The 23,222-nt window shown below is 40.3% G+C and overlaps 2 protein-coding genes across 12 annotated transcripts in view; one reads left to right on the top strand and one right to left on the bottom strand.

Annotated features, from left to right (window-relative positions):
• Positions 1–414: 414 nt before the first annotated feature.
• On the bottom strand, positions 415–20,026 carry THOC7 (THO complex subunit 7). 2 transcript variants are annotated; one of them, XM_059940127.1, is made up of 8 exons: positions 19,863–20,026; positions 6,575–6,692; positions 5,683–5,810; positions 5,299–5,385; positions 2,793–2,850; positions 1,975–2,041; positions 1,819–1,888; positions 415–1,109 (listed from the first exon to the last, which is right to left on the bottom strand). In XM_059940127.1, exons 1-8 carry the CDS (start codon positions 19,879–19,881, stop codon positions 1,042–1,044), a joined length of 615 nt encoding a protein of 204 aa, XP_059796110.1. In that variant the 5' UTR covers positions 19,882–20,026; the 3' UTR covers positions 415–1,041. The 2 variants fall into 2 exon arrangements, with proteins under 2 accessions (XP_059796110.1, XP_059796111.1); XM_059940128.1 differs by lacking the exon at positions 19,863–20,026 and adding an exon at positions 19,485–19,750.
• Positions 20,027–20,170: 144 nt separating this feature from the next.
• Positions 20,171–23,222, top strand: part of ATXN7 (ataxin 7) — a 140,742-nt gene continuing 137,690 nt past the window's right edge. For all 10 annotated transcript variants that reach the window (XM_059940114.1, XM_059940112.1, XM_059940117.1 and 7 more), the window contains exon 1: positions 20,171–20,235. The gene's annotated coding sequence lies outside the window, so the exon portion shown is untranslated. The remainder of the gene's footprint in view (positions 20,236–23,222) is intronic.

Genomic DNA, 23,222 nt, shown 5'->3' on the forward strand with positions numbered 1-23,222 from the left:
AATTCTTACTAATAACGGAAAATAGAAATATTTATCAGGGTATAGCAATTCTGCAAAGAAATTTCTCTCATGAAATTTGCCAGATGAAATTAGAGGAAGCACTTAAAAGTATTCTGACACTTTCACTGTGACTACTATTGAGCTAACTTTAAACTTTCGTTTTTAAAGATACGAGTTTGTATCAAAATTACAAAAATGTAGCATTATTAAGGTATGATTCATGCAAAATGCTATGTTTCTGAACTAAAATAAATGGATAAGGATAGACCCTAATAAGTATTAGACATGTAATTCAATGCGTAAGACAATTATAAGTGATTCAGACCTGGCTTAATTTTTTAAAAAGATCATGAAATCCTTTTTGCAAGACTCTTGAAAATGACTCCTACAGAACAAAACGATAGAGAGAAAACATTTCAACAAAACATTTAATAACCACATTGCTGAAGTATTAAGGACAGAGATCTAGAAAGTAATGCATATTGATTTACTTTGCATCTTGTAATTACCTCTGATATCAGTGATTCTTAATATCATGGAACCTCTCCCACAATAAGCATACACCACAAACATTTTGTACATAATTTCATAAGTTCACAGCCCTCCTGAGAGCCTATTCATGGACTTCATTTTCAAAAGTGGTAACGATTTCCAGAAATTGACTAATTTTCTCAGGTACATCCTAGAAATGCCACCTTCTCACTATCTTCCACTTATTTTGTGAACAAATCAATGTTACCAGTTAAAAACTACCTAGAATACCAATGAGCACTAACATATCTGGCTTGAAAATATTTCATTAAACATTTTTGGATGTTGCTTCCTATCTTTTAAGTATAAAAAAGGCATTTCAATAAAAACAAATATATAATGAAGTCATCTCCCTTTGTGTGAAGAAATATGAATGAACTGCATTAAAATTTAAAAGCAACCTAGTTCACTGCCAAAACTTTAAATGTCTCAAGAGCACAACAAATTCTGAACACACTAAGATCATGTTGCTACTTCAATATTCTTGGGAATGGTGAGTGATTAGTTGGTCTATGGTTTAGGATCAGTTTCCATGCTTGTTTCTTGAGCTTCTTCTACCTCTGAGAGCTTTTCATCATCTGCAATTGAGAAAGAAACATAAAACTTTAATCAAATTTGCTTAAATTATATGTTTAATGAATACATGAAAACACTTTTATCCTTTATTAGCGAATATATTTAAAGCAAAAATGGCAAAATGGCAGCCTATGACTGTAATTGACCCATACAAGTGGGTTTGGTTTTAAAAGTCCTGTTTTGGTTGTTGTTATTAGTTGAATCAAAATGCAAAATTTATGTGATAGACTTCACTTTAAAAAAAAAAATCTAGGTCTTAGGCTTTTTTGCAAACAATCAGAAGATCAGATAACACAAAAATTGACTCTAGTCAATACAAAGAGCAAGTCCCCTGGTCTCTAAAGCACCTAGTTCATTGAGAATGCAAATGTGTTTATGCATTGATTATTTCATTCACTTATTGCCTGCCTGGGTCCTGAATTGTTACTTTATAGCAATATACTACAGTAAACCAAGAACAGTTCCAAATCTATCATGCTTAAATTTCTCTTAATTTACAAACCACTAGACAGGTATTCAAATCATACATATTCAGGCTTTTCTGCATATAATCAGAAAGATGAACAACATGAGTACCTTCTAATGTCATCCAGCTACACTCCTGTTCTGAAACTGAAGGTGCACTCTCTCTAAAATGTATATTTTAGAAGACGTGCCTCTGATCATTTAAAAATCTTCATACACATTCATTCTGTGACTCTTGTTACTTACTTTCCAGTGTTTGCTGAAGTTCATGGATGGTACTAAGAAGAACATGAAACTGTTTCCTTCTCAATTCTAGCTGTGTTAATAAGAAAAAAAATTAATACACATTGATCTATAAACCTATACAGAACACAAAGGCTAACATATATCACATGCAAATACCTTATCTTCAACACTTTCTTTAATATGTGAAAGATGCTCTAATTCTTTTCCCAGAGCCTCTAGTTCCCTGAAAAAAATAAAATAGTGTTATATTTTGCTAATTGGGGGAACAGAATTCATAATTAATATCTAACTTTTTAGTTACTAAATAGTATTTATTTTAAAAATAAAAGATAAGGAGTTATAATACTCCATTATGATGAGACTTTTAAAACTAAAGGTGATTTCTTAACTTCTAAATATGCACTAATTTTCATTAAAATTAAATTTTAGATAACTTTTAAAGTATAGAAAAACTTGATAACAGGATATCAAACCCCAAGAGATGGTAACTTTTAACATTTTGTCATACTTATTTCAAGTCTTTTTTTTTGGTAAATTGCAGATTAACTTGAAATACCCTTTGAACTTTACCCCTAGTCCTCTGAACCAGGCCTTTTTCTCCTCCTCTCCTCCCCATTCAGGCAATCACTATATCATTCTAATCCTTTTTTACACATATATTTGTATCTCTAAATAATATACCGTATAAGTATATAATATTTGGGGGGCTCTAACTTTTATAAATGGTTATTATTCTGTATGTATTTCCAAAACTTAGGAATAATTTAAAATTCATTGCATATGTCTTCTGTTTTTCTTTCACTAATTGTTTTTGAGATCTGTGTTTAAAAAGTGTTTATCTAGTTAATTCTTTTTATTGAAGATCGGGCTCCTGCTTTTGATGATGTACTCCCACAAAAATGGAATGTGTAGACTAGTATGTAAACATTTACGTATAAAGATTAGTTCCTTTCAGAGTAAAACTCTGAACTTACTTTAACGTCTCATGCCTGTCTGGATGACGCTGGATCACTTTTGCCAATGCATCATATTCTGAAAGATATAAAAATGTTTACTAAAATAAGGTTTTTTGAAACTTGTTATCAAACCAAAATGTCTAACATCACAAATCTCTCCTAATCACTTTCTTAGTACAAAAAGAAGTGGAAACACTGAAGGATGGACAGAGTATCATCAGTTTCTCTTGCTTCAATTATAATTTCAAGGATACATGACTTCAAAGGTATTCCAAACAAGGATTTATACCTCCACTCTGTTTTTCCATTTACCTATGCCTGGGCAGAATACAAGAGGCTAGCATAAACGTGAGTGAACTTAAGTCATTATTGATCATCAAGTGAACTGATTCTGAAGAGGATCTTATTCCCTATTTGCCCAGCAAATAGAAGATCAGCAAGGTCTATATATCTATATATCTATCTCCTACCATTAATTTCAGATCTTAGACAACAGAAAATTATACTTCTCACTCATTTCAAAGGTAAAGATCTCATAAACTTAGAAATGATTTATAGTTCAGGAACTTTGTTTCTGCTCCACTGAGAACTCCAAGATAAGTCATGTATCTCCTGTTAAGTTTTCCTATGAAATGATATGTGGCACATTTATTTAAAAGTCTCTTTAATCAATAAAAATACTGTAAATTGACATTAATTCTTAAGTAAGTTGGTATATCCTGCTCTAAATTGGCCACTGCAACCTGACCACATGCATTTTAGACTGAATTCAAAAACCATCTTTTAAAAATAAGGAATTAGGAATTAAATGTCATCTTAATTAGCTCATTAAAAAGTAAAATTCAAGAGTCATGTACCACAATGTTCATTGCAGCTCTATTTACAATAGCCAGGACATGGAAGCAACCTAAGTGCCCATCGACAGATGAATGGATAAAGAAGATGTGGCACATATATACAATGGAATATTACTCAGCCATAAAAAGAAATAAAATTGAGTTATTTGTAGTGAGGTGGATGGACCTAGAGTCTGTCATACAGAGTGAAGTAAGTCAGAAAGAGAAAAACAAATACAGTATGCTAACACATATATATGGAATCTAAAAAAAAAAAAGGTTCTGAAAAACCTAGGGGCAGGACAGGAATAAAGAGGCAGATGTAGAGAATGGATTCGAGGACATGGGGAGGGGGAAGGGTAAGCTGGGACGAAGTGAGAGAGTGGCATGGACATATATACACTACCAAATGTAAAATAGATAGCTAGTGGGAAGCAGCTGCATAGCACAGGGAGATCAGCTCGGTGCTTTGTGACCACCTAGAGGGGTGGGATAGGGAGGGCGGGAGGCAGATGCAAGAGGGAGGAGATATGGGGATATATGTATATGTATAGCTGATTCACTTTGTTATAAAGCAGAAACTAACACACCATTGTAAAGCAATTATACTCCAATAAAGATGTTAAAAAAAAAAACAAACAAAAAATGCAAAAAAAAAAGTAAAATTCATTGTTTTGGCAATCAGTGTATTAATTGGATATAAGTGTGATTTTTAATAAAAAATTTTTTGGGTTACAGTGTAAAAAAAAGAAAAAACAAAAAAAACCCCCTAAGTCATAAAACCCCACAACTCCAAAATAGCCATTAACATTTTCTATATCCTTCTAGTTTTGCATTTATATGTCACAATTGTGACTACATATTATATTTTTTATCTTTCTTTCAATTTACATTATAGGAGGAACAATGCTCTGCCATTAAAATTATTTTGAAATAGTTGTTATGGACTAAAATAAGACAGACGCTAAATAAAAACAAGAAATCAGAACAAAACTAAGCTTTATCTTTCCTCTTATTAGAAATTTAGGCAGATTGTAAATGTTTGCTTGCATTGTGCTTAATAAAAATTGACTGGGCTTATGGACTTCCTTGGTGGCACAGTGGTTAAGAATCCGCCTGCCAATGCAGAGGACACGGGTTCGAGCCTTGGTCCGGGAATATCCCACATGCCGTGGTGCACCACAACCCCCGTGCGCCTAGAGCCTGTGCTCTGCAACAAGAGAAGCCACCGCAAGGAGAAGCCCACACACAGCAGTGAAGACCCAACGCAGCCATAAATAAATTTATATATAAAAAAAAATTCACTGGGCTTAAATTCTTTTCTGTTTTTTGAAAGTAGTTCCATTAAACAAACAAAAAAACAAGAAACAAAACCCTAAATAAATTACCTTTGCTCATTAACCATAACACTATTTAGGCAAAGGGATCTGAGTACAGTAAACAAAAAACAAATAAAATACTTGTTTAATCAATACAGTCCAACAACAACAAAATATTTTTTCAGCATGACCTCCTTCTCTGCTATTTTAAAGAATAATATAGTTTTAAAGAATTAAGTTTAACTCATAATTCTTTTTTATAATTCAGGTTGATTCTAGCTGAAGGTTTCCCCTCACAATGTTAAAAACTGCATGAAAATACTAGTCAGTAATAAAGTATTTGCACACTAAATCCCACAAAACCCTTACCTTGGCGATTTTTTCGTATTCGTTTTGCTTGAAGAATTTGCTTTTTGCACTCAGCAATTTTTTCATGTGCTCCAGCAATGCTACATTCTATATAAAAGGTTATTTTTTTTTAAAGATAGTTATAACAACATGTATAATCTCCGCCCATTTTCAATTTTAAAATATGTTTTTAAATTAAGTTTCATTGCTAATAAAATAGATGCTGGCATTTAAAAAATAGCTGTAACCCAAAGTATTACATATCATTTTAGAATACATTCTTTCAATTAATGTTGTTATTGTTATTATTTCACCACTAACCAAAGAAAAATATTAGCAGATATTATTTCCCTTAGACCATAAAAATTACAATTACAGATAGAAACAACAATTAAGTTTCCTTACCTATTTCTTTGTAAATTTTTTCATAGTTTTCCATTTCTCTGAGATTCATATCATACACCAGCAAAGTTTTGCCCATTGAAAATTCACATTGGGACAGTGTGCTCAGCATACGTTGGTACTGGCTGTATCTAACAAAAAAAAGAGAGAAAGAGAAAAAAGATGTTTGTGGATTTCCAGTTGAAGTATTATAATGCAGGCACAGATTTGCCAAGTAAATTATACCAGGTTCTGAGAGAATAATTTGCTTTATTTAAAAAAAATTTAGAATATCTGTCCCTTATGTTTTCTTTTTCCAAATGTGGTTTACTTGAATTTATAAACTGTATCAGTTACAAATGCAAAGATGGGACTGTAGATCTTAGCAATATAAGCTTAATTCAAACAACTATTTGTTGAATTTTGTTTAAAATCCTTTTTAAAATGTTTTGATTAAGATGGTTTTTATCTTCACAATTCTGTTCTCATAATTTTTTCACTCTATATAATTATTTATCTGTGTGAAAAGCTAATTCAAATGATGAAAAAAATTTTAAGTTAAAAAAATTATCAAAAATATAAAACCTTGCAGCAACTTTTATTAGTATGTTAAAAAAAGAAAAAATTTCATTTAGATATTTTGTCTTACTAAACACTTACCTGCTTTTAAGAGTGACCAAAGTAATGAGTCTGAATTTCGCCTTCATTGCTTACCACTATGCCTTCTGCACATTTTAATAAACATAAAGCAGGCCTCTGAAGAGAAGGCCAGAAAAGTCTACTCTGGATTAACAGAGAGTTGACTCCACTGGACATTTAAGGTGAGTGAAAATTTGAAATATTAACAGGACTGTATATATGGTCTAAAAAAATCACACCAGGACATTAGTATAGAAACAACAGCAAAATGAAATACCCCTCTTCCTGGGATCCAGAGTTGCACCATTTAATGAAACTTTTCACTAGTAGATTAATTCTCCGATCATCTCCAGCGCCATCTCCATCAATTAGGAGACGCTTCCGTATGACTTCGTCTGGAAGAAAGAACAATGTGAATTAAAATGACTGTCTGGCTCTTGTTAACTTTCGGGGAAAATAACCAATACCATTACTCATTCATTAATCCAAAAGAAAATTATTGAAATGTAAATGTACTTAATGCCACTGAACTGTACATTTTAAATGATTAAAACGTTAAATTTTGTTAGGTTTTACTATCATATATATATATGGAAAGTTATTAAGTGTTCGGTCAGGCACTGTTTTAGGGGCTAGGGTTATAGCAGAAAAAAGCCTTGCCCTCACAGAACTGGCATTCTACAGCCGGATTGTTGAGTAGAAATAATTTTCGGGTACTACCAGGGAAATAAGCCAATAATTTCTTGGAGAACTTTTTTTTGAAAAACCTGTTCAGACAGAAGGAAGTCTAAAGCATTCATGTCTCTGACTAGTGTGAGGTACTGGTAAAAGGAAAAGAAAGAAAAGATTTAAAAGATGTAGTGGCAGAATAGGAAAAGAGAATGAGATGGGTCAGAGAAAAAGGAATAGGTTTGTTGTTGTTTTTTTTAAAGTGTAATTTTTTAAATAAATTTATTTTATTTATTCATTTTTGGCTGCGTTGGGTCTTCGTTGCTGCACAAGGGCTTTCTCTAGCTGTGGCAAGCAGGGGCTACTCTTGGTTGTGGTGCGCGGGCTTCTCATTGCGGTGGCTTCTCTTGTTGCGGAGCACAGGCTCTAGGCCTGCGGGCTTCAGTACTTATGGCACACGGGCTCAGTAGTTGTGGCTCACGGGCTATAGAGCACAGGTTCAGTAGTTATGGCGCACGGGCTTAGTTGCTCCGCAGCATGTGGGATCTTCCCAGACCAGGGCTCTGAACCCGTGTCCCCTGCATTGGCAGGCAGATTCTTAACCACTGCACCACCAGGGAAGTCCCCAAAAAAGTGTAATTTAGTTATTATATCTGTAATGTTTCTTTCCCCATGAGGACTTTTTTTTTTTAATAAGTCTGTCTCACTTTTGTTCCAAGGAAAAGAAAAAAAAAAAAAAGGAATAGAAAAGCAGCGCAGATGATAATGATGAGTAACAGGTGGGGCCCCAAAGGGTCTGCCTGGCAGCGGTGACCTAGTGTTCTTCCTGGACAAGATAATGCTGGATCATAACAAGAGAAACGCAAATTGAAACCACAATAAGGTATCATTTTCATCTATCATATTGGCAAAGATCAAAGACCTGATAATCAATGATGGCAAAGGTTGAGAAATCGCACTTCCGCACACTGATGGAATGCAAACTGGTACACTCTTTGCAGGGCAGCTGGCCAATAAGACAATATTCAAAACGCACATACCTTTCTGACCCCATTATTCCAGTTCTAGGAATTCATCCTATAGATACATGTGCACCCATGCACAAAGATAAATGTAAAGGGACGTTCTTAACGGTGCTGCTTGTGGTAGAAAGATTGCAAACCTAAACATTCACCAGTAAGAGACTGGGTAAATTATGAAACATTCATTAAATGTAATAATATGCAGCCAGAAGAATAGTGTGGATGTATATACTGATATCAAAAAAATCTCCTTAGATATGTTAAATAAAATGAAAACAAAACAGGTGCAGAGAAACACATAGTTTGCTGCCATTGTGTAGAAAAGGAGGAGGCCATGTGTGTATATGTGCGCCCATCACATATATATGTGTTTGTGTATTCAGAGACTATCTTTGGAAGAATCCACAAGAAACTGGTAACAGTGGCTGTTTCTGGTGAGAGGGATTACAGATATAGGATGAGAAGGGATTTAATTTTTATATGACTTTGTAGGATTTCTTGGTTTTTTACCATATGCGTGCATCTAAAAAAAATAATTTTTAAAGTGTGAATAATTCCTGGAGAGCCTGCAGGATGAATACAGCAAAATCTTTAAACAATAGTTCCTGTGTGTAGGCAGAAGCATTTCTGAGCGCAGGTGCAACAGAGATAAACTTTGGAAGGCAGATGGCTCCAGTTTTAAAATCTATTCTGTGACATCAGATAAACATTTTTAGAATTAGGTATTGTTCTCAGAGTCATGGCTTTGACAGATGGCTCAAGCTACAGATTCATCAAGTGTTTTAATTTTACACTTTAAAATATAAACTAATGCTTTCCGTATTTAACCACCAACAATGTTATTTGAGGAGACTAAGGACAAAACACAGTCCTTGAAGAGATTAAAATGCAGAAAATGAAATTGATTTTCTAAAATCACAAATGTTTTAACTTTGTTAAAAGTAAACATTCAGTGGGTGAGCAATCCAGTGGTCAATTGAGGCTGTTTAGTTTCTTTTTGATCTTCTTATCTCTAATCTTCCAAGCCCCCAAGAAACCCCATCTTCCTCTCAGATACCCCTGCACCCTACTTTATTGAGGACCAGGGATTTCAAATGTAAATGAATTCAGGGAATAGGGAGTAGGGAAATCGAGGAGTAAGTACCTAAAGGGGGAAGCTATTACCAGAGCTGGCTTTTCAAGAGATTTTTAAAGTTTGGTGACTAACTAAAAATGTTTCAAATACATTTTGTGATCTTTTCAGCTGTATACTTAAGATCTGCGTACTTTTTATATATGTATGTAATATCCTAACTACAGAAAAATGTTTAAAGCATTGTACAGGCCAAATAAACTTGGGAAAAAGGTTCATCAGGGCCCATCCTATGTCTTGTTCATTCTGTTTCCTCTCCAGCCTCTCACAGTGTCTTTACATTTCTGATGCTCAATAAAGATTTTTAAATTGGATTTGTGGTGCCTGCCTGGGACCATCTGCCCTCCAAAGAGTTTGTCTCAATAAAACACTACCAAGGACGAGCAGCAACCATCTTATTTTCAGGTCCATAGCAGAGATTTCCCTTCTTGTACAAAAGACATGAATATTTGATCAATGAGCAGATGTGTCCGTAGGTACCGGACTAAGTTCTGAGGACAGGAAGTAAAGACCTGAGCTCCTTCACTCTAGTTGGAGAAGTAACACCCATATGAATACACACACACACAGAGCAGGCTGTGATTGTTAAATGAGTGACACAGACACACAGCAGGAGATTAAGAGGAGAGCTTCCTTTAGCTTGGGGGGAACAGGGAAAGAGGATTTTGAGCTGCTCTTTTGATACTTGAAAATCATCAGTCAAAAAAGCCAAACGGCATTTTAATAGTATCTATCTAAATTTCAAATAATATGTACTCTTTGACCCAAATCTCCTAGATATACTTGCCTATATGCAATATGACATGTTCGTCAACAGGGGGTTAGATAAATTTCGGCATAAGAATATGATGGAATACTAAGAAGCGATAAAAAACAAAGAATGAGGAAACATCTGTGTACTGGGAGAGAGAGAGAGACCACTTAATACAACTTGTTAAAAGAGTAAGGTGAAGAATCATATTTATGGCATGCTTCTTTTCATATAAAAATGGGGGGAAATAAGAATATATATTCATGTGTTTATATTCACATAGATATCCTGGAATGATATACAAGAAACTAATAAAAGGGGTTACCAAGGAATTAGGGCAGTATCAGTTGGGGAGCTGGAGGACAGGCTGGAAGATGGGGAAATATTTTTTATATTATTTGATTTTTGAACCATATAGGTACCCAAAATCTGTTAGCTGTTGTTTGAAAAAGCAAGCAAGCTATAATTGTGATGATGGTATCATAGGTGTCTGTATATGCCCAAATGCATCAAATTGTACACAATATGCGTAGTTCTTTGTATATCAATTATACCTCAATAGAGGTGTTAGAAACAAAGAAAGCAAGCTAAAGTTGTTTCCCTACTCCCCATCCCCACCCCCAGCAGGCAGGGAGAAAGCTGTGAGCTAAGGCAGAGGTGTGGAATGCAAGGCTGGATCTGGCTGTGAGTACTCTAGGACAATAGGGAGGCTGGATGTGTGTGAAGACAGATATCGAGACCCAAGGTCATAAAGGCAGTTAGAGGTCAGATTATGGGAGTCCACACTAGTAAATGCCATCCTGGTAGACTTAGACCTTCCTGGTAGGCAACAAGTTGGAGTTGCTGAAGATTCATGGCTGGACTTTCTAGGAGGATCAAGTTGAGGGCAGTGTACAAAATGGAACGCAGCTGTGAAGCACCTAGGAGGCTACCAAAGCATACGCAGTAGGAGCTAAAATGCCATGAATTAAAGCAGAGATTAAAATCGCAGGTCCTGGAAGGCAAATTACGAAAGGCAGGGGCCAGGGCCAACACTGGTCGGCACGAGGAGTGCAGTCTGATGAGTTCTGGTAGCACGGGGGATTCGCTGTCCAGGCATTCACGGGTCTTTCTCCTACTTCAGTCCTGTCCCTCTTTTGTCTACAGAGCATTTCTTCACAGCCAGACCCTGGGCCAGAAGTCAAAACCTGGGTCCAACGTTCTGGCTAGTCCACAGTGTTTACTTTGTATTTGTGACCAACTTTTAACTTCACCTGTAAAAATGGGAATAAAACTAAAACTATCCACTTCATATGACTGCTGTGAAACTTTATGGAAATAAAAGTGTACAGAGGAGCATGATGCCTGTTCATTGTAGGAAAGAAAAAAAGGGAAAAAAAAGTTATTCTTATCTTCATGTTAAATTTAATTCACAACTTAATGTTAAAAAGTGAGTACATGTTGGAGATATATCTATAGATACATCTATATACCCATGTAGATATATATTATGCATACAAAGTTTTGTCCAGTTATGATTTCTCACAAATTTGCTTGTCTCAAGCTTTGTGCTGTAAGGTCACGATATTTCTAGCTTAAACTGCATAGGCAGTTGCTGCCTAGGAAATTCTCTGGGGATGAGGATGACTGAAATAACATACATAAAGTACAGAGCACAGCTCCAACAGCAACAAAATAAAACCAAAGGGTAAGTTGCCAGTTTGAAAACAGCCTCTGTTCTTTTTAAATTTAAAGATGGCCAGCTGCTGACGGTTCCCAGCGTGTATGACACCAGCATTGTTATTTTTAATGGTACCTCCTCAATTAGCTCTAGATGGAACACACCTAAACATGTTCTGTTTACTATATACATTGACTTCATAAATTATTATCATGCTGAAACTCTCTGTAAGCAATCTGCATGCTAATATTAATCCTGGCGGGCCTTGGTCCACCTGTAAAAATGGTGAAGATGGCTTAGAAACTATTTCAGTGATATTATCAACATCATTCCTCAGTTGTCCCAATTACTTTCTTAACTGACTACGAGGATCAAAACCATCTGGGAAAAGCCTTGAAACCAAAATACCTAACATCTGCTCTGAGAGTGGTGGTTTTCCACCTAATTTTAGGCTCGTAGGAAGATTTCCTACTGGATTCAGTTATATGTGTGCCATAATTATACCTACAAAATGTCTGCCATTCAAAAATCACTTTCAAATCAGTTATGACACATGCATGGTGATAAGCAAATATTTACTCAAAAAACTGGGATGTATTTTAGACCCTTTCCTGTCTTACATGCCACTTTCTACCTAAAAGAAATACGTCAAGAAGTCCTTTTAAAGGGTTAGACTTAATGCCCAATTTTCCATAAACAGGCTGGAAGAAATGACTGCTTTACAGTCACTAAACCAACTCTCCATTTCCAAGCCTCTGGTTGGCTGACACAGCCATCTTAGGAATTTTCTCATTTTAGTGTGGAAAGGACAATCTCTCCTAAACCCAGACTAACACTGCTTTCAAAACCCCTAATTGTTATTCTCTCAAAGTGGCTATTAAAACCTTGATTACAAAACAAGTTTTCATACCCTCTTGGAGAAAATACTGAAAAAAGGAAAGAGAAGAACAATTTGGAAGATAATGGTGGGCCAAGTTCCAAAACACTTACTTTAGGGACATGTCAAGGCTTGACAACCAGTGATAAGAGCCTGTTATGTACCTTCCTCCTAGGGCTAAGCTACTGTCAAGTGTGCCCGCCGATCTGCTAGACCGCACAGCCCCCTATCTCACCTGCTTTCAAGAAATAGCAATTCTGTGATCTAACAGTGAGGATCAGCATTTCTTTTCTGAAGGCAGTTTAGCAAGAAATTCTGCAGGCACACAAACACACCACTGGCTTTTTCTTGGTGTTCCTAAACACTCTGGATCCAAACTGAAAACCACAGGAAGGGATAATTGGAGATAAAATTACACAGGAAAAAACAGCTAGCTACTAGGAAACCAATGTAGCAATATGTATTTTAATTAAGAATACATATACCCTTGACCTGTCTTCTAGAAATGATTCCCACAAGTGTACAAAGACAACTATGCAAATATCTCCAGTCATACTATTTGTAAGAGTAAAAAACAGAAAATAACAAAAAATGTTTACAAGGGGATTAATTAAAAAAAAAAAAAACAATATCACAAAAGAATAAGGTAGAAAAAGCTCCAAAAGAACTCAAAGATGTATCATTAATTATGGAAGTATAGTTCAAAAGAGCACGTAAACATTTGTGTAAAACTTTACATGCGCATACCGGCACACCAACTAACATATACATAATGCTTATAATATGCTAAGTTATCCTCACAAGAGCCCTACAAAGTGGATATTACCCCCATTTACCAATGAAGGAACTGAGTTACTTGTCTAAATTAAATGCCACAAGAAGTAAGGAGTAGAGCTGGGACTCGAACTCAGGAGTTCGACGCCTGAGAAGGTGTTTTTTGCCTTTTATGGCATTTAAAAATCATTCTGGAAGGGTACACAAAAAAACACCTTACACTAATTACCTCTGGGGAGTGGGATTAGCAGTGGAAGGTGAAGAGGGGAAGGTTTTCACTTGTCGCTTGGTGCATTTCTTCTTGAATTTCCTGACATGTATTATTTGTCTTCCTCACAGTATCAACAGTCGTTATCTGGATAGAGAGCTTACTGGTCATTTTGAGGTATTTTTCTTCATTTTTTCTGTATTAAAAATTCTCATCAGTGTTCTTTAATAAATCTATGATGTGTTAACAAGAAAAAAGAAAACTGGCTTGACTTGACCTATTAACTAGAGGAGAGACTAAGGCCATGTAAAAACAACGTGTGTGTAGATTCCTCTTTTTTTTTTTTTTTTTTTTTAATTGATTGATTGATTGATTGATTGCTATGTTGGGTCTTCGTTTCTGTGCGAGGGCTTTCTCTAGTTGCGGCAAGTGGGGGCCACTCTTCATCGCGGTGCGCGGGCCTCTCACTATCCTGGCCTCTCTTGTTGCGGAGCACAGGCTCCAGACGCGCAGGCTCAGTAGTTGTGGCTCACGGGCCTAGTTGCTCCGCGGCATGTGGGATCTTCCCAGACCGGGGCTCGAACCCGTGTCCCCTGCATTGGCAGGCAGATTCTCAACCACTGCGCCACCAGGGAAGCCCTAGATTCCTCTTAAGAGTCATCACTAGATCACCATCGCTTATGGGTTATTAAGCTGAATTACGTATATCCCATTGTGTTGGATTCCGCCTGGTAAAATAACACCTAGCCCCTCCTTTCAAGAAGCTTAAAATCATTAAAACAACTTTTAAGGCCAACAATATTAAGACACAAAGAAGTCAGGTGGAAAGAATAAATAAGATGGTTTGATTCTTCCATGTAAATATGGATTTCTCGGGAGACACTTAGGCCCAGTCTAAATAAATTGCTGATATCAAAGTAAATTACATAAACCAAAATTAAATTAAACATTAAAAAAAGAAAAGCAAAAAAATGAATGTTGAGGGCCTTTGTCCTTCTCTAGATTTATTTAAACGTCTAGAGTATGGCCCTAATAAAGTCAAGGTTGAAAGTCCAATCTTGCTTTGAGATACCTTTTATCTTGGCTAAAGAAGTATTATTTTATATTTGAACTGCTTCAGAAACCCCTGTGCTGGGACCACAGATGAGGGCACAAAGTGGGCAAATCCATTGGCACTAGTGAAAAAAAAAGCCAAGCAAACTCCTTGGCCACAAATGTCTAATTAACTTTGGATCAGCAATTGAGATTGGAATAGCGGCAGCAGCAGACACTTAGCGTTTGTACACTCCTTTATTTGATGACCATACCTCTTGTTTGTTTCCTTTCACTCTGAAAAGTGTCCTCGTTTGGACAATCAATTAAATGGTCACTCAACTTCGAAGTGCTTTACATATATTAATCACGCTTCATCCTTGAAAACACCCTATAAAGTATGATTATCTTCCTTTTACAGATGAGTAGTGTCACCTCTGCAGTCAGAGGAATATATACACAATTACATTATTAGAAAAGTCATAGTGCCGTTCCATTATTCTGTCATATTGTTCATGGGCATGTTAAAAACCATTATTTCAAGTTTTAACAAGCATATTATCCATTCATGACACTTTCTAATTTAATAAACAACAACAACAACAAAAACGCTGTCAAAACCAACAAGCTCTATCAAATGGAGTGTACAGCCACATCCCGCTCCCCACCCCTCTTCTCCTCTCCCATCTGTTGCTCTGGCATATCAAGATATATACCTAATGTTCTCTGTACTGAAAAAAGTGCTTCTGAAACGCTTTCTATCAGGGTACTAACACTGTTTAACACCCTTTAAATTAACACATACAAAATACAAACTGTGAACATAGTTTAAATTAACAGTAACAACATCTAAACTGTTTTCCAGTTAGCCAGAATGCTGGGGTGGCAACAGAGGAGGAGAGAGAATGGCTTTGCCGATAACTAGCTATATGACAGTAAGCCACTAACTTCCCAGGACTTCCACTTCATCGTCCATCTAAAGGCGACGGTACTGGTGATAATATTTATAGCTCAGTATCTATAGGTAACAATATAGCGTCTCTCTCCTTCCCTTTGAGGAGGGCAGTTCCTCCAATTAACCAATGTGTCCTTGTACAGGAAATAAAGAGTTTCTCCTCAAGGGCTCCCAGTCCAATTGGATATGCAAACCCAGATGTAAGGACTACATGAAGGCACGGCACCTTGCCAGGCACTCAGACTTGGAAGAGGACATCAGCCCTCCTCTAGTCTCCAGAGACAGGTATTGGAACTTCTTCAAGACCTTTTCAGGAGGATGACAGAAATATGGAGGCCACCTACTCCTCAGTCCTCTCCACTGTCATGTCATCATCCTAATCCAAGCCCACCTTGTCTCTCACTTGGAGTACTTCTCGTTGGCCTCCCTGTTTCCATTCTTGCCTTCCTAGAATCCATTCTCTATACAGCAACCCAGAATGATCCAAAAGATGTATCGTATCACTAACTCTTCTGCTTGAAACCCTCCGATCACTTCCGAGTGGCCACAGAAGACAACCTGATCTCCTTTCCATGGCCTGCAAGGCTCTGTTTATTTCTCTGACCTCCTTTTGTATCCCACCCGTCCTGGTCCACCTGGATCCAGCCCCAGTGGCCTTCCCTATCTTCCTTAAAGGGTGCAGAGCTTGTCTGCACCTCAGGCCTTTGCACTAGTTGTTGCCTCTATCTGGAATACTTTCCTTGGCTCTTCACACAGTGGACCCCTTCAGGTCTTATCGTAAACACCACTTATCAGAGGTCACACCTGAGCACCTGATTTTAACCTAACTCTCCACAGCTCTCCCCCATTACTCTCTCTCTTATTCCATCTAGTTCATTCTCAGAACCAAATTATGCTCTTTCTCGGAAATTATCTTACTTACTTACTTGATTGCATGCTGTTGCTTCCCTCCCCCAAGTAAGAGTCGGGCCTTCCTCTATACAGTCTACTGTTACAGCCAGCACTGTGCTTGGGAGGCATGTAATAGATATTTACATTATGTATCACTCACTCCTGCTTGATTCTTACCAAAAGCTCAGCTGAGGAAAATCAAGTTTACTGAGATTACCTAAAGAAGTTGTGGCTTGTCCTTTCCTCTATGGTCTAGATGATTCTTAAAACAAAAAAAGCCAAAAAACCTTGCTCTGAAGTAAGGCAGACCAGCAGAGCTATTCACCTAAACCACATGGTCTATCTGCTTTGGAATGCCTTTCTAAGTTGTGATTTAGCCTTCTTTGACCTAGTAAGGCATGTGCTAAGAAACAGTTTTATGATCCTCAGTGCTGAAAAGAGGTTAAGGATATGACACTGGCTTTTCTTTATGAGGACCCTAAAGAGAAGCTTATTTTTTAGTGTTTAAATTTAAAAAAAAACAAACACACACTGCTTGTCCTGGGTATCTAATGTTGCCTTCCTGCTCTCATGAAAACTAGATCACAGGATGGCCTAGGTCCTGCCTCTTGGTATGGACAGCCAGGGAAACAAGTCACTTGCACCTTTAATTAACATACAGATTTGACCCCCTGATTACAAGGATCACCCCGCTTCTAACTTCCTCTTGTTTTTTACTAGTCTTTATCTTCTTTTTGCCTTGTTTCCTCATCCATTTATTTTAACGTTTTCTCATTATAATGAGCTGCTTTAAATATTTTCTGGAATATGCCATATAAGTAAATTAAGTATTAAGGGCTAGAGCAGAAACATACATAAGATAATATGGTTAATAGGTGAAAGATCAACTGGTTCAGAGCAGAGAATATTTGATGTGAGTCCTGAAGAATAAATGGGCGGTCACCAGGCAGAAAAGGCAGGGAGTGGCAATCTGCACAGATGAAGAGAGGGAGAAGGCACAGTCCTCATCAAACGAAAGTGGAGGAGAGGCAAGTAAACCAACTCTTACATTTAATAGTACTTACTGAACATTACTATGTATCAGAGGCAGTGCAAAGCACTTCACAACTTTTACTGCATCTAATTCTCAAAACCAGCCTATGAGGTAGACTGTATTATTATCCCCATTTACAAGGAATGAAAGTGAGGCTCAAAGAGGTTATTTAACCTGCACAAGGTCAGACTGCTTTTAAGTGGCAGAGTGAGGATTCTGATGGCCTCTTTGGATGTAGGGAGCATTTGACTGCAATCGGCGCATTTACTAGAACTCATCTTCCCTCTCCATTTCCCTTCTGACAAAACCTCTCTCTCCCCTGCCGTTGTCTACTTCAATGAATAGAGAAGTAGCACTAATAAGCACATAGTCACTCCAATCAGAAACCAGGGATAGTCCTCGGCCCTTCCCCTCACATCCATTCAATCTCCTGACATTTGACCTCATAAATTTCTCTCCCACCTGTCTACTTCTCTGCAGTCCCTCTTGGTCCCAGCCTCTATCATCTCTCACTAGGACCATGGCAGCTGTAGCTGAGAGACAGGATGCACAAGGGGGAAGAGGAAGAACTCTGAGCCAGACTGCTTGATGTGGAGCTCAGGCTCTATAACTTGCTACCTGTACAACCTGGGGCAAGTTACTTCACCTCGTTGTGTCCCAGTGTCATCTGTAAAGTGGGGATAATAATTAGAACATGCTTGACATACTAACAATACTATATAGATGTTAGAAAGGAGAGAGGCCACTTCTCACTTTCCCTTCCCCTCATCATTATTCACATAGTAGAGTGTGGTGGTTGTTTTTGATGCAAATCTGATAACATCCCACCAATGATAAAAAAACTTTTAATGGTTTCCCATTGCCCTCAAAATTTTCTGGCTCATAACTTTCTAACTTCTAGCCAACACTTACCATCTTTGAGTTCTTCCAATGCTTTGTGGCCTTTGCACAAGTAGTTCTCCACCTGGCATACCAATCCAACTACATCTAGCTATCCTTCAAAAAACGGGATTAAGAGTAACTTTTTCAGGGAGGCTTTCTGATCTCTGAGAATGGATAAGCAATCTTTGTTACATGCTTCTACAGTTCCGAACCTTGAACTTCCTCTGTAGTAACGTTTGCCACTGTGAAAACTAATTATCTCGTGTTTTTCCCACCAGACTGTGACCTCAGAGGAGGAAAAGGTCTTGCCTGTTGGTTCTGGGCTGTAAGCCCAAGGCCTAGCCCAGGTGGGATAAATATCTACTGAATAAATGAAACTGGAATGAAGTGAAGTTTTAACTGGACCTTGAAGGGACTTCACTTCATTACTCCTCATCATGATCACAAATTTGGGCCTATTACTCTTCCCCACAGTGGCCTGGTCCTTCAAAGCGGAAACTGTCTATCTCCCACTCTTTAGAAATGGCCTTTCTATAGGCATCTAAGGTTACTGGCCACTCTTTCTTCAAGGAGACCCTGCACCCCTAGGTCTCCCCTTCCCAAATGTCAAAGGCCTTCCTTACTCCTTAACTGGATACCTTCTTAGATTCTCCCTCCAGTTGCCCATCATGCTTGCCCACCTTCCCCAAGGTGTCACTCTATTTCTGCTCTCACTCTGTAGACCACCCCCTGGGCCCCTCCTTACATGGAGGGACCTCCTAAACTGTCCTCACAACTTTCCAGAAACCCAGCCCCTGCCCCTCCCCCGACTCCATTCCAGCAGACAAACCACCCTCCCCAAGACATACACACAAACGAATCTTCTAGTGTCCTGATCTACCCCAGGTGGCCCCATCCCTATATTGGCTCCTCTTAATTCCCCAGGCACAGTCCCTGACTGTCCTCCGGATACCCCGTCCACACCTACTCTTTTTAGATACTGTCCCCAGATCCCTCTCCCTACCCCCAAGCCAGGGCTAGTTCTCAGGCCTCAGTGCGATCCACCCCATTGTCTGGGGGACCTTCCCAATCTGTCCAGAGGACTCCTCCAGGTGTCACCCTCTGTGCGCTGACACCCCTGGTACTATTGTCCCGGGACTCCCTTCTTTCCGACTTGGCCCGAAACCCTCGGCCCATCCCCGGAGTTCCCACTCCCCTTCAGCTCTCCAAAAGTCCTCCGGACCCCCGGCTGCAAGGCCTCCACCCCTTCCTCCCCTTCGCCGCCCCTCGGGCCCCATCACCCCCACCCAGTGCTCCCTCACCACATCCTCCGACAGCCTGGACCCCTTCCGGGTACCATCCGCCCGCGCATAGCTGCCGGCCTCCCCGGGCCCCCACGTGTGCTCCCGGCCCCTCGACGATCCTCCCAGCGCACCCTCCCCACGCCCCGCGCGGCCTCGGGAGAGCGGGCGCGGAGTTCGCGGGGCTCCGAGGGGGACGGGGAGGGCTCCGGGGAGAGGCCCAAGGGCTCAGGGGAAGCGGCCGGGAAAGCCCGGGTCTCCGAGGGGCCCGATCGGGGAGGCCAAGGGGCTCCCGGAAGCGGCGGGGGAGACCGGGGGTCTCGGGGGAGGCGGCGGCGGGGGCCGGGGAGGCCGCGCGGCCCCGGGGAGCGGGCCGGAGCGGCAGCGAGCGGGCCTCACCGTCAGTCACGGCTCCCATGGCGTGCGCGGCGGCGGCGGCGGCGCAAGCTGAGGCGGCGGTTGGCGGCGGCGGAGGTCAAACTCCCACAATGCAGCCGGGTAAACAGCCATGGAGGAAGAGGCGGCGGCGCCCGCGGCCGCCCGCTCCGCCGCCTGAGCCCCGCCGCGCCGCCGCCGCCGCCGCGGGACCTGCGCTCCGCGCGCTCCCCGAACTCCCCGGGGGCGGCCGCGGCCGGCGCGTGTGGGGCGAAGCCAGGCGGGCGGTGGCGGCGGCCCCGGTGCAGCCCCGGCCTCCGCCGCCCCCCCCCGCCCCCCGCTGCCCCCGTCCGGCCCACGCCCAGAGGCCGCCCCGGAGGCCTCCGCCAAACGCCAGGTGAGCTCGCCCGGGCGCCGCCGGGGCGGCGGGGGCCACGCGGGGTCCAAGCCCCCCGCGCCTCCCGGGGGACGGCGACCGCGGCTCCGCCACCCCATTCCCGCTACCGCCGCTGGGGGTGGGCTCGCTCTCCTGGGGGGGGGGGCGGGGCGCGCGGAGGGGGCGCCCTGCCCGCCTGAGCCCGGGAGTCGGGGGACCCGGGGCACAGAGGGGGCGCGGCGTGAGGGTCCCCGCGAAGTTGGCGCCCACGCGCGCCGGGGCGGGTCTCGCGCGCGGACATTTGCGCGGGGCGCGGCCGGCAAGCGAAAAAGGCCCCGGGTTCCAGGTGGCGCGGTTCCGGTCCCGGCGGCCGCCCCCTTCCCCTCGGGGCTCGGGCGGGTGCTGGGAAAGGGGGCCCGAGACATTCAGCGACCTGCGGGTGGAGTTTACGCAGCGACTGGGAGCCGGCTGCCGGCCGTCCTCCCTGGGCGCCGGAATCCCCGTCGGTGACCGGGATGGGGTGCTCTTATTTATTTTTCTCTGTGATTTTCAAAAACTGCCCCCATCTTAAGGGGAAGTCGAAAGTGAAGGGAGAGGGAGGTGCTCGATAAGAAACGATCCCTAGTGTGTAGACTTACACATTTCTGGAGCACACTGCCGGTGATACTGGTATCTTTTCCCAAAAGTCACTTTGATTCAACTTCGATGGGTTTCTCGCAAATGGCAACATTTCGGTGGTGAGGGGCGAGAGGAAACAAGCAGCAGCAGTCCGGCTGATTTGATCTCCAGTGGGATCGATTCAGTGAGCCGCAAGAAGCGGGTCTGAGTTTTCAACCCAGGTTTGATGTTCTATTGAGTTACTTTCTAAGATTTCTGCCCCCCAGGTGCCTCGCTTCTTCATATTAGGGATGAAGCATCTATGGAGGATGGATTTGGTTGTTTCAGTTTCCTTAAGCAAATTGGGTTCATTCTCCCGGTTTTCTCTTAGTTGTAGAGGAAGAGCTATATATGCAAATGTATGACAGTTAAGGGTGTATCACCTCTAGCGAGAAATCAGTATGCAGGGAATTTTATTCGTATATATGAAGTCTAAACTTCAGTAATGCTCTTCAACAGTTATCTAAAGAGTTAGCACCTTTGACTTTTAGCACAAAGGCAAAAAAAATTTTTTTTACCTTGAGTGAATATTTTGAGGTATAACTTGCCCTCCCCCACCGTGGGAAATCTCTCCTGGTTTTGAAAAAATATTGGCCTCAATGCTGGCTGTGCATGGGTTTGGGATCCTGTTCATTTTCTTGGTTTAGAGGAAGAGAAGACACTGTAACCAAAAGATGAATTACTATAAATCTTAAGTACTACATATTGTAAGTTGAAGTGTCAGTTGACTGTCTATCCCAAGTGGCATTTTGGAGGGGATCATTGTTGTTTAAAAGGTAATAGTCAAAAAAAATAAAAAAAGTAATAGTCAAGTGGTGAAAGGGTGTTCTTTTTAAGTTACTTGTTACTTGGCTGTATCATCATAATACTGATTTGGAAACAGTATCTAGTGACTTAAAATAATCTTTAATGTTGTTGATGGGAAAGTATCACTGCCCCCTGTAACTTAAATTTTCATGAGGCAGGCTGTCATTCGTAGATGGAGTCCTGGCGAAACACTTATAAGTTCATTTTGTATTTTGTTGGGCAGTGCCAGGAATTTTCTGAAGTAATAAGCCCAAGAGAGATTGGAAAGACTTTAAAGTTGAGGTATACCTGAAAATAAACATTTCTGAACGTTCTTGACTCAAGTGGTGGGAAACACAGCAAAATTTGAGCCTTTCTGAACTTGAAAAAATCTGCTTTGTTAGCTACATAACTGGCAATTGCATTGACACAGATCTTTTGTGTTGAACATTTAAGCACTCTTTTAATTGACTTTTCTCCATCTCATATATAGTGAGAGAACATCTTTTAATAAATCTTACAAGTGGTTTTCTTTTATACAGTTATTATATATTCACATGTTCATGAATGTTAAAGTAGAAGAGGCTCAAGCTCTATGCCATACTAACATTTCTTCCTTTCCTAGGGAAATCTCTGAGCAGAAAGAAGTAGCAGATTTTAAACTATACGAAAACTGATTTGGACTTCGAACATGTATGACTTTAGGTTTGGTTATTTACTCAAGTCATTAGATTCGTTCTTTGAGAGTATGAGAGTCTAGTTAAGGAAGTTTCTTTGAGTATTTATTTAATATTAGCCTCTGAAACTAAAAGATGATGAGAGAGCTAGCTCTATGGTCTTTACCCTGGTCCTGTAAAACAGGCATTTCGTAATATGCTTTTAGAGCTAGGATTATTTTGGGGGTCTGTGGACCTCAAAGAGTCATGAATGGGCTTCAAGAGATTCCTGCACCCCCTATAGTTGTGACCTAATCTTTTTTGTGTATGTGTATTTTTCTGGGGAGGGGTCTGTAGGAGAGGTCCTGGGCCCCCCTAATGAGAGATATATGTTTTTATTAAATAAAATGGGAGTTAGAATAATTCTTAAGAGAAAAAAAATAAGAAAAAGTAGATATTTGTGCTCAGTACTTGCCTTTTAAAGTTGTCTTAATCTAGTCATGTGGTCTTAAAGGTGCAAAAGCACTGCCATTTTGTTCCCACAGCAAACTGTTGTCTGTCAGTTGATAAGCCATGCATACACATAAAGGGCTTGACCTAGGTGCATTGTGGCTGTTTATCAATTATACTTAAAAATTTAGACCAAATTGATGGTCGATAAGCAGAGGCTTGAGCTTGACAACCAGTTCTTGGAGTGAACGGTTTATTCAGTTCCACTCTCTACTGCTCTCCAGCAAAGATTCTGGAAGAAGTGAATTTTCCTTTCTTTAAACACTGAAGGAAGAGAGGATATTATGAGTGAAGAGAGAGAGGAATAAAATGCTCATGGCCATAAAAATAAACTTGCTTCCGCTATTCCTGTGGTCTTTCCCTTTCCCTCTCATTTATTCCTGGTGAGCATTCTTGCCC

Source organism: Balaenoptera ricei, chromosome 11 (assembly GCF_028023285.1).
Source record: "Balaenoptera ricei isolate mBalRic1 chromosome 11, mBalRic1.hap2, whole genome shotgun sequence".
Taxonomy (NCBI): domain Eukaryota; kingdom Metazoa; phylum Chordata; class Mammalia; order Artiodactyla; family Balaenopteridae; genus Balaenoptera; species Balaenoptera ricei.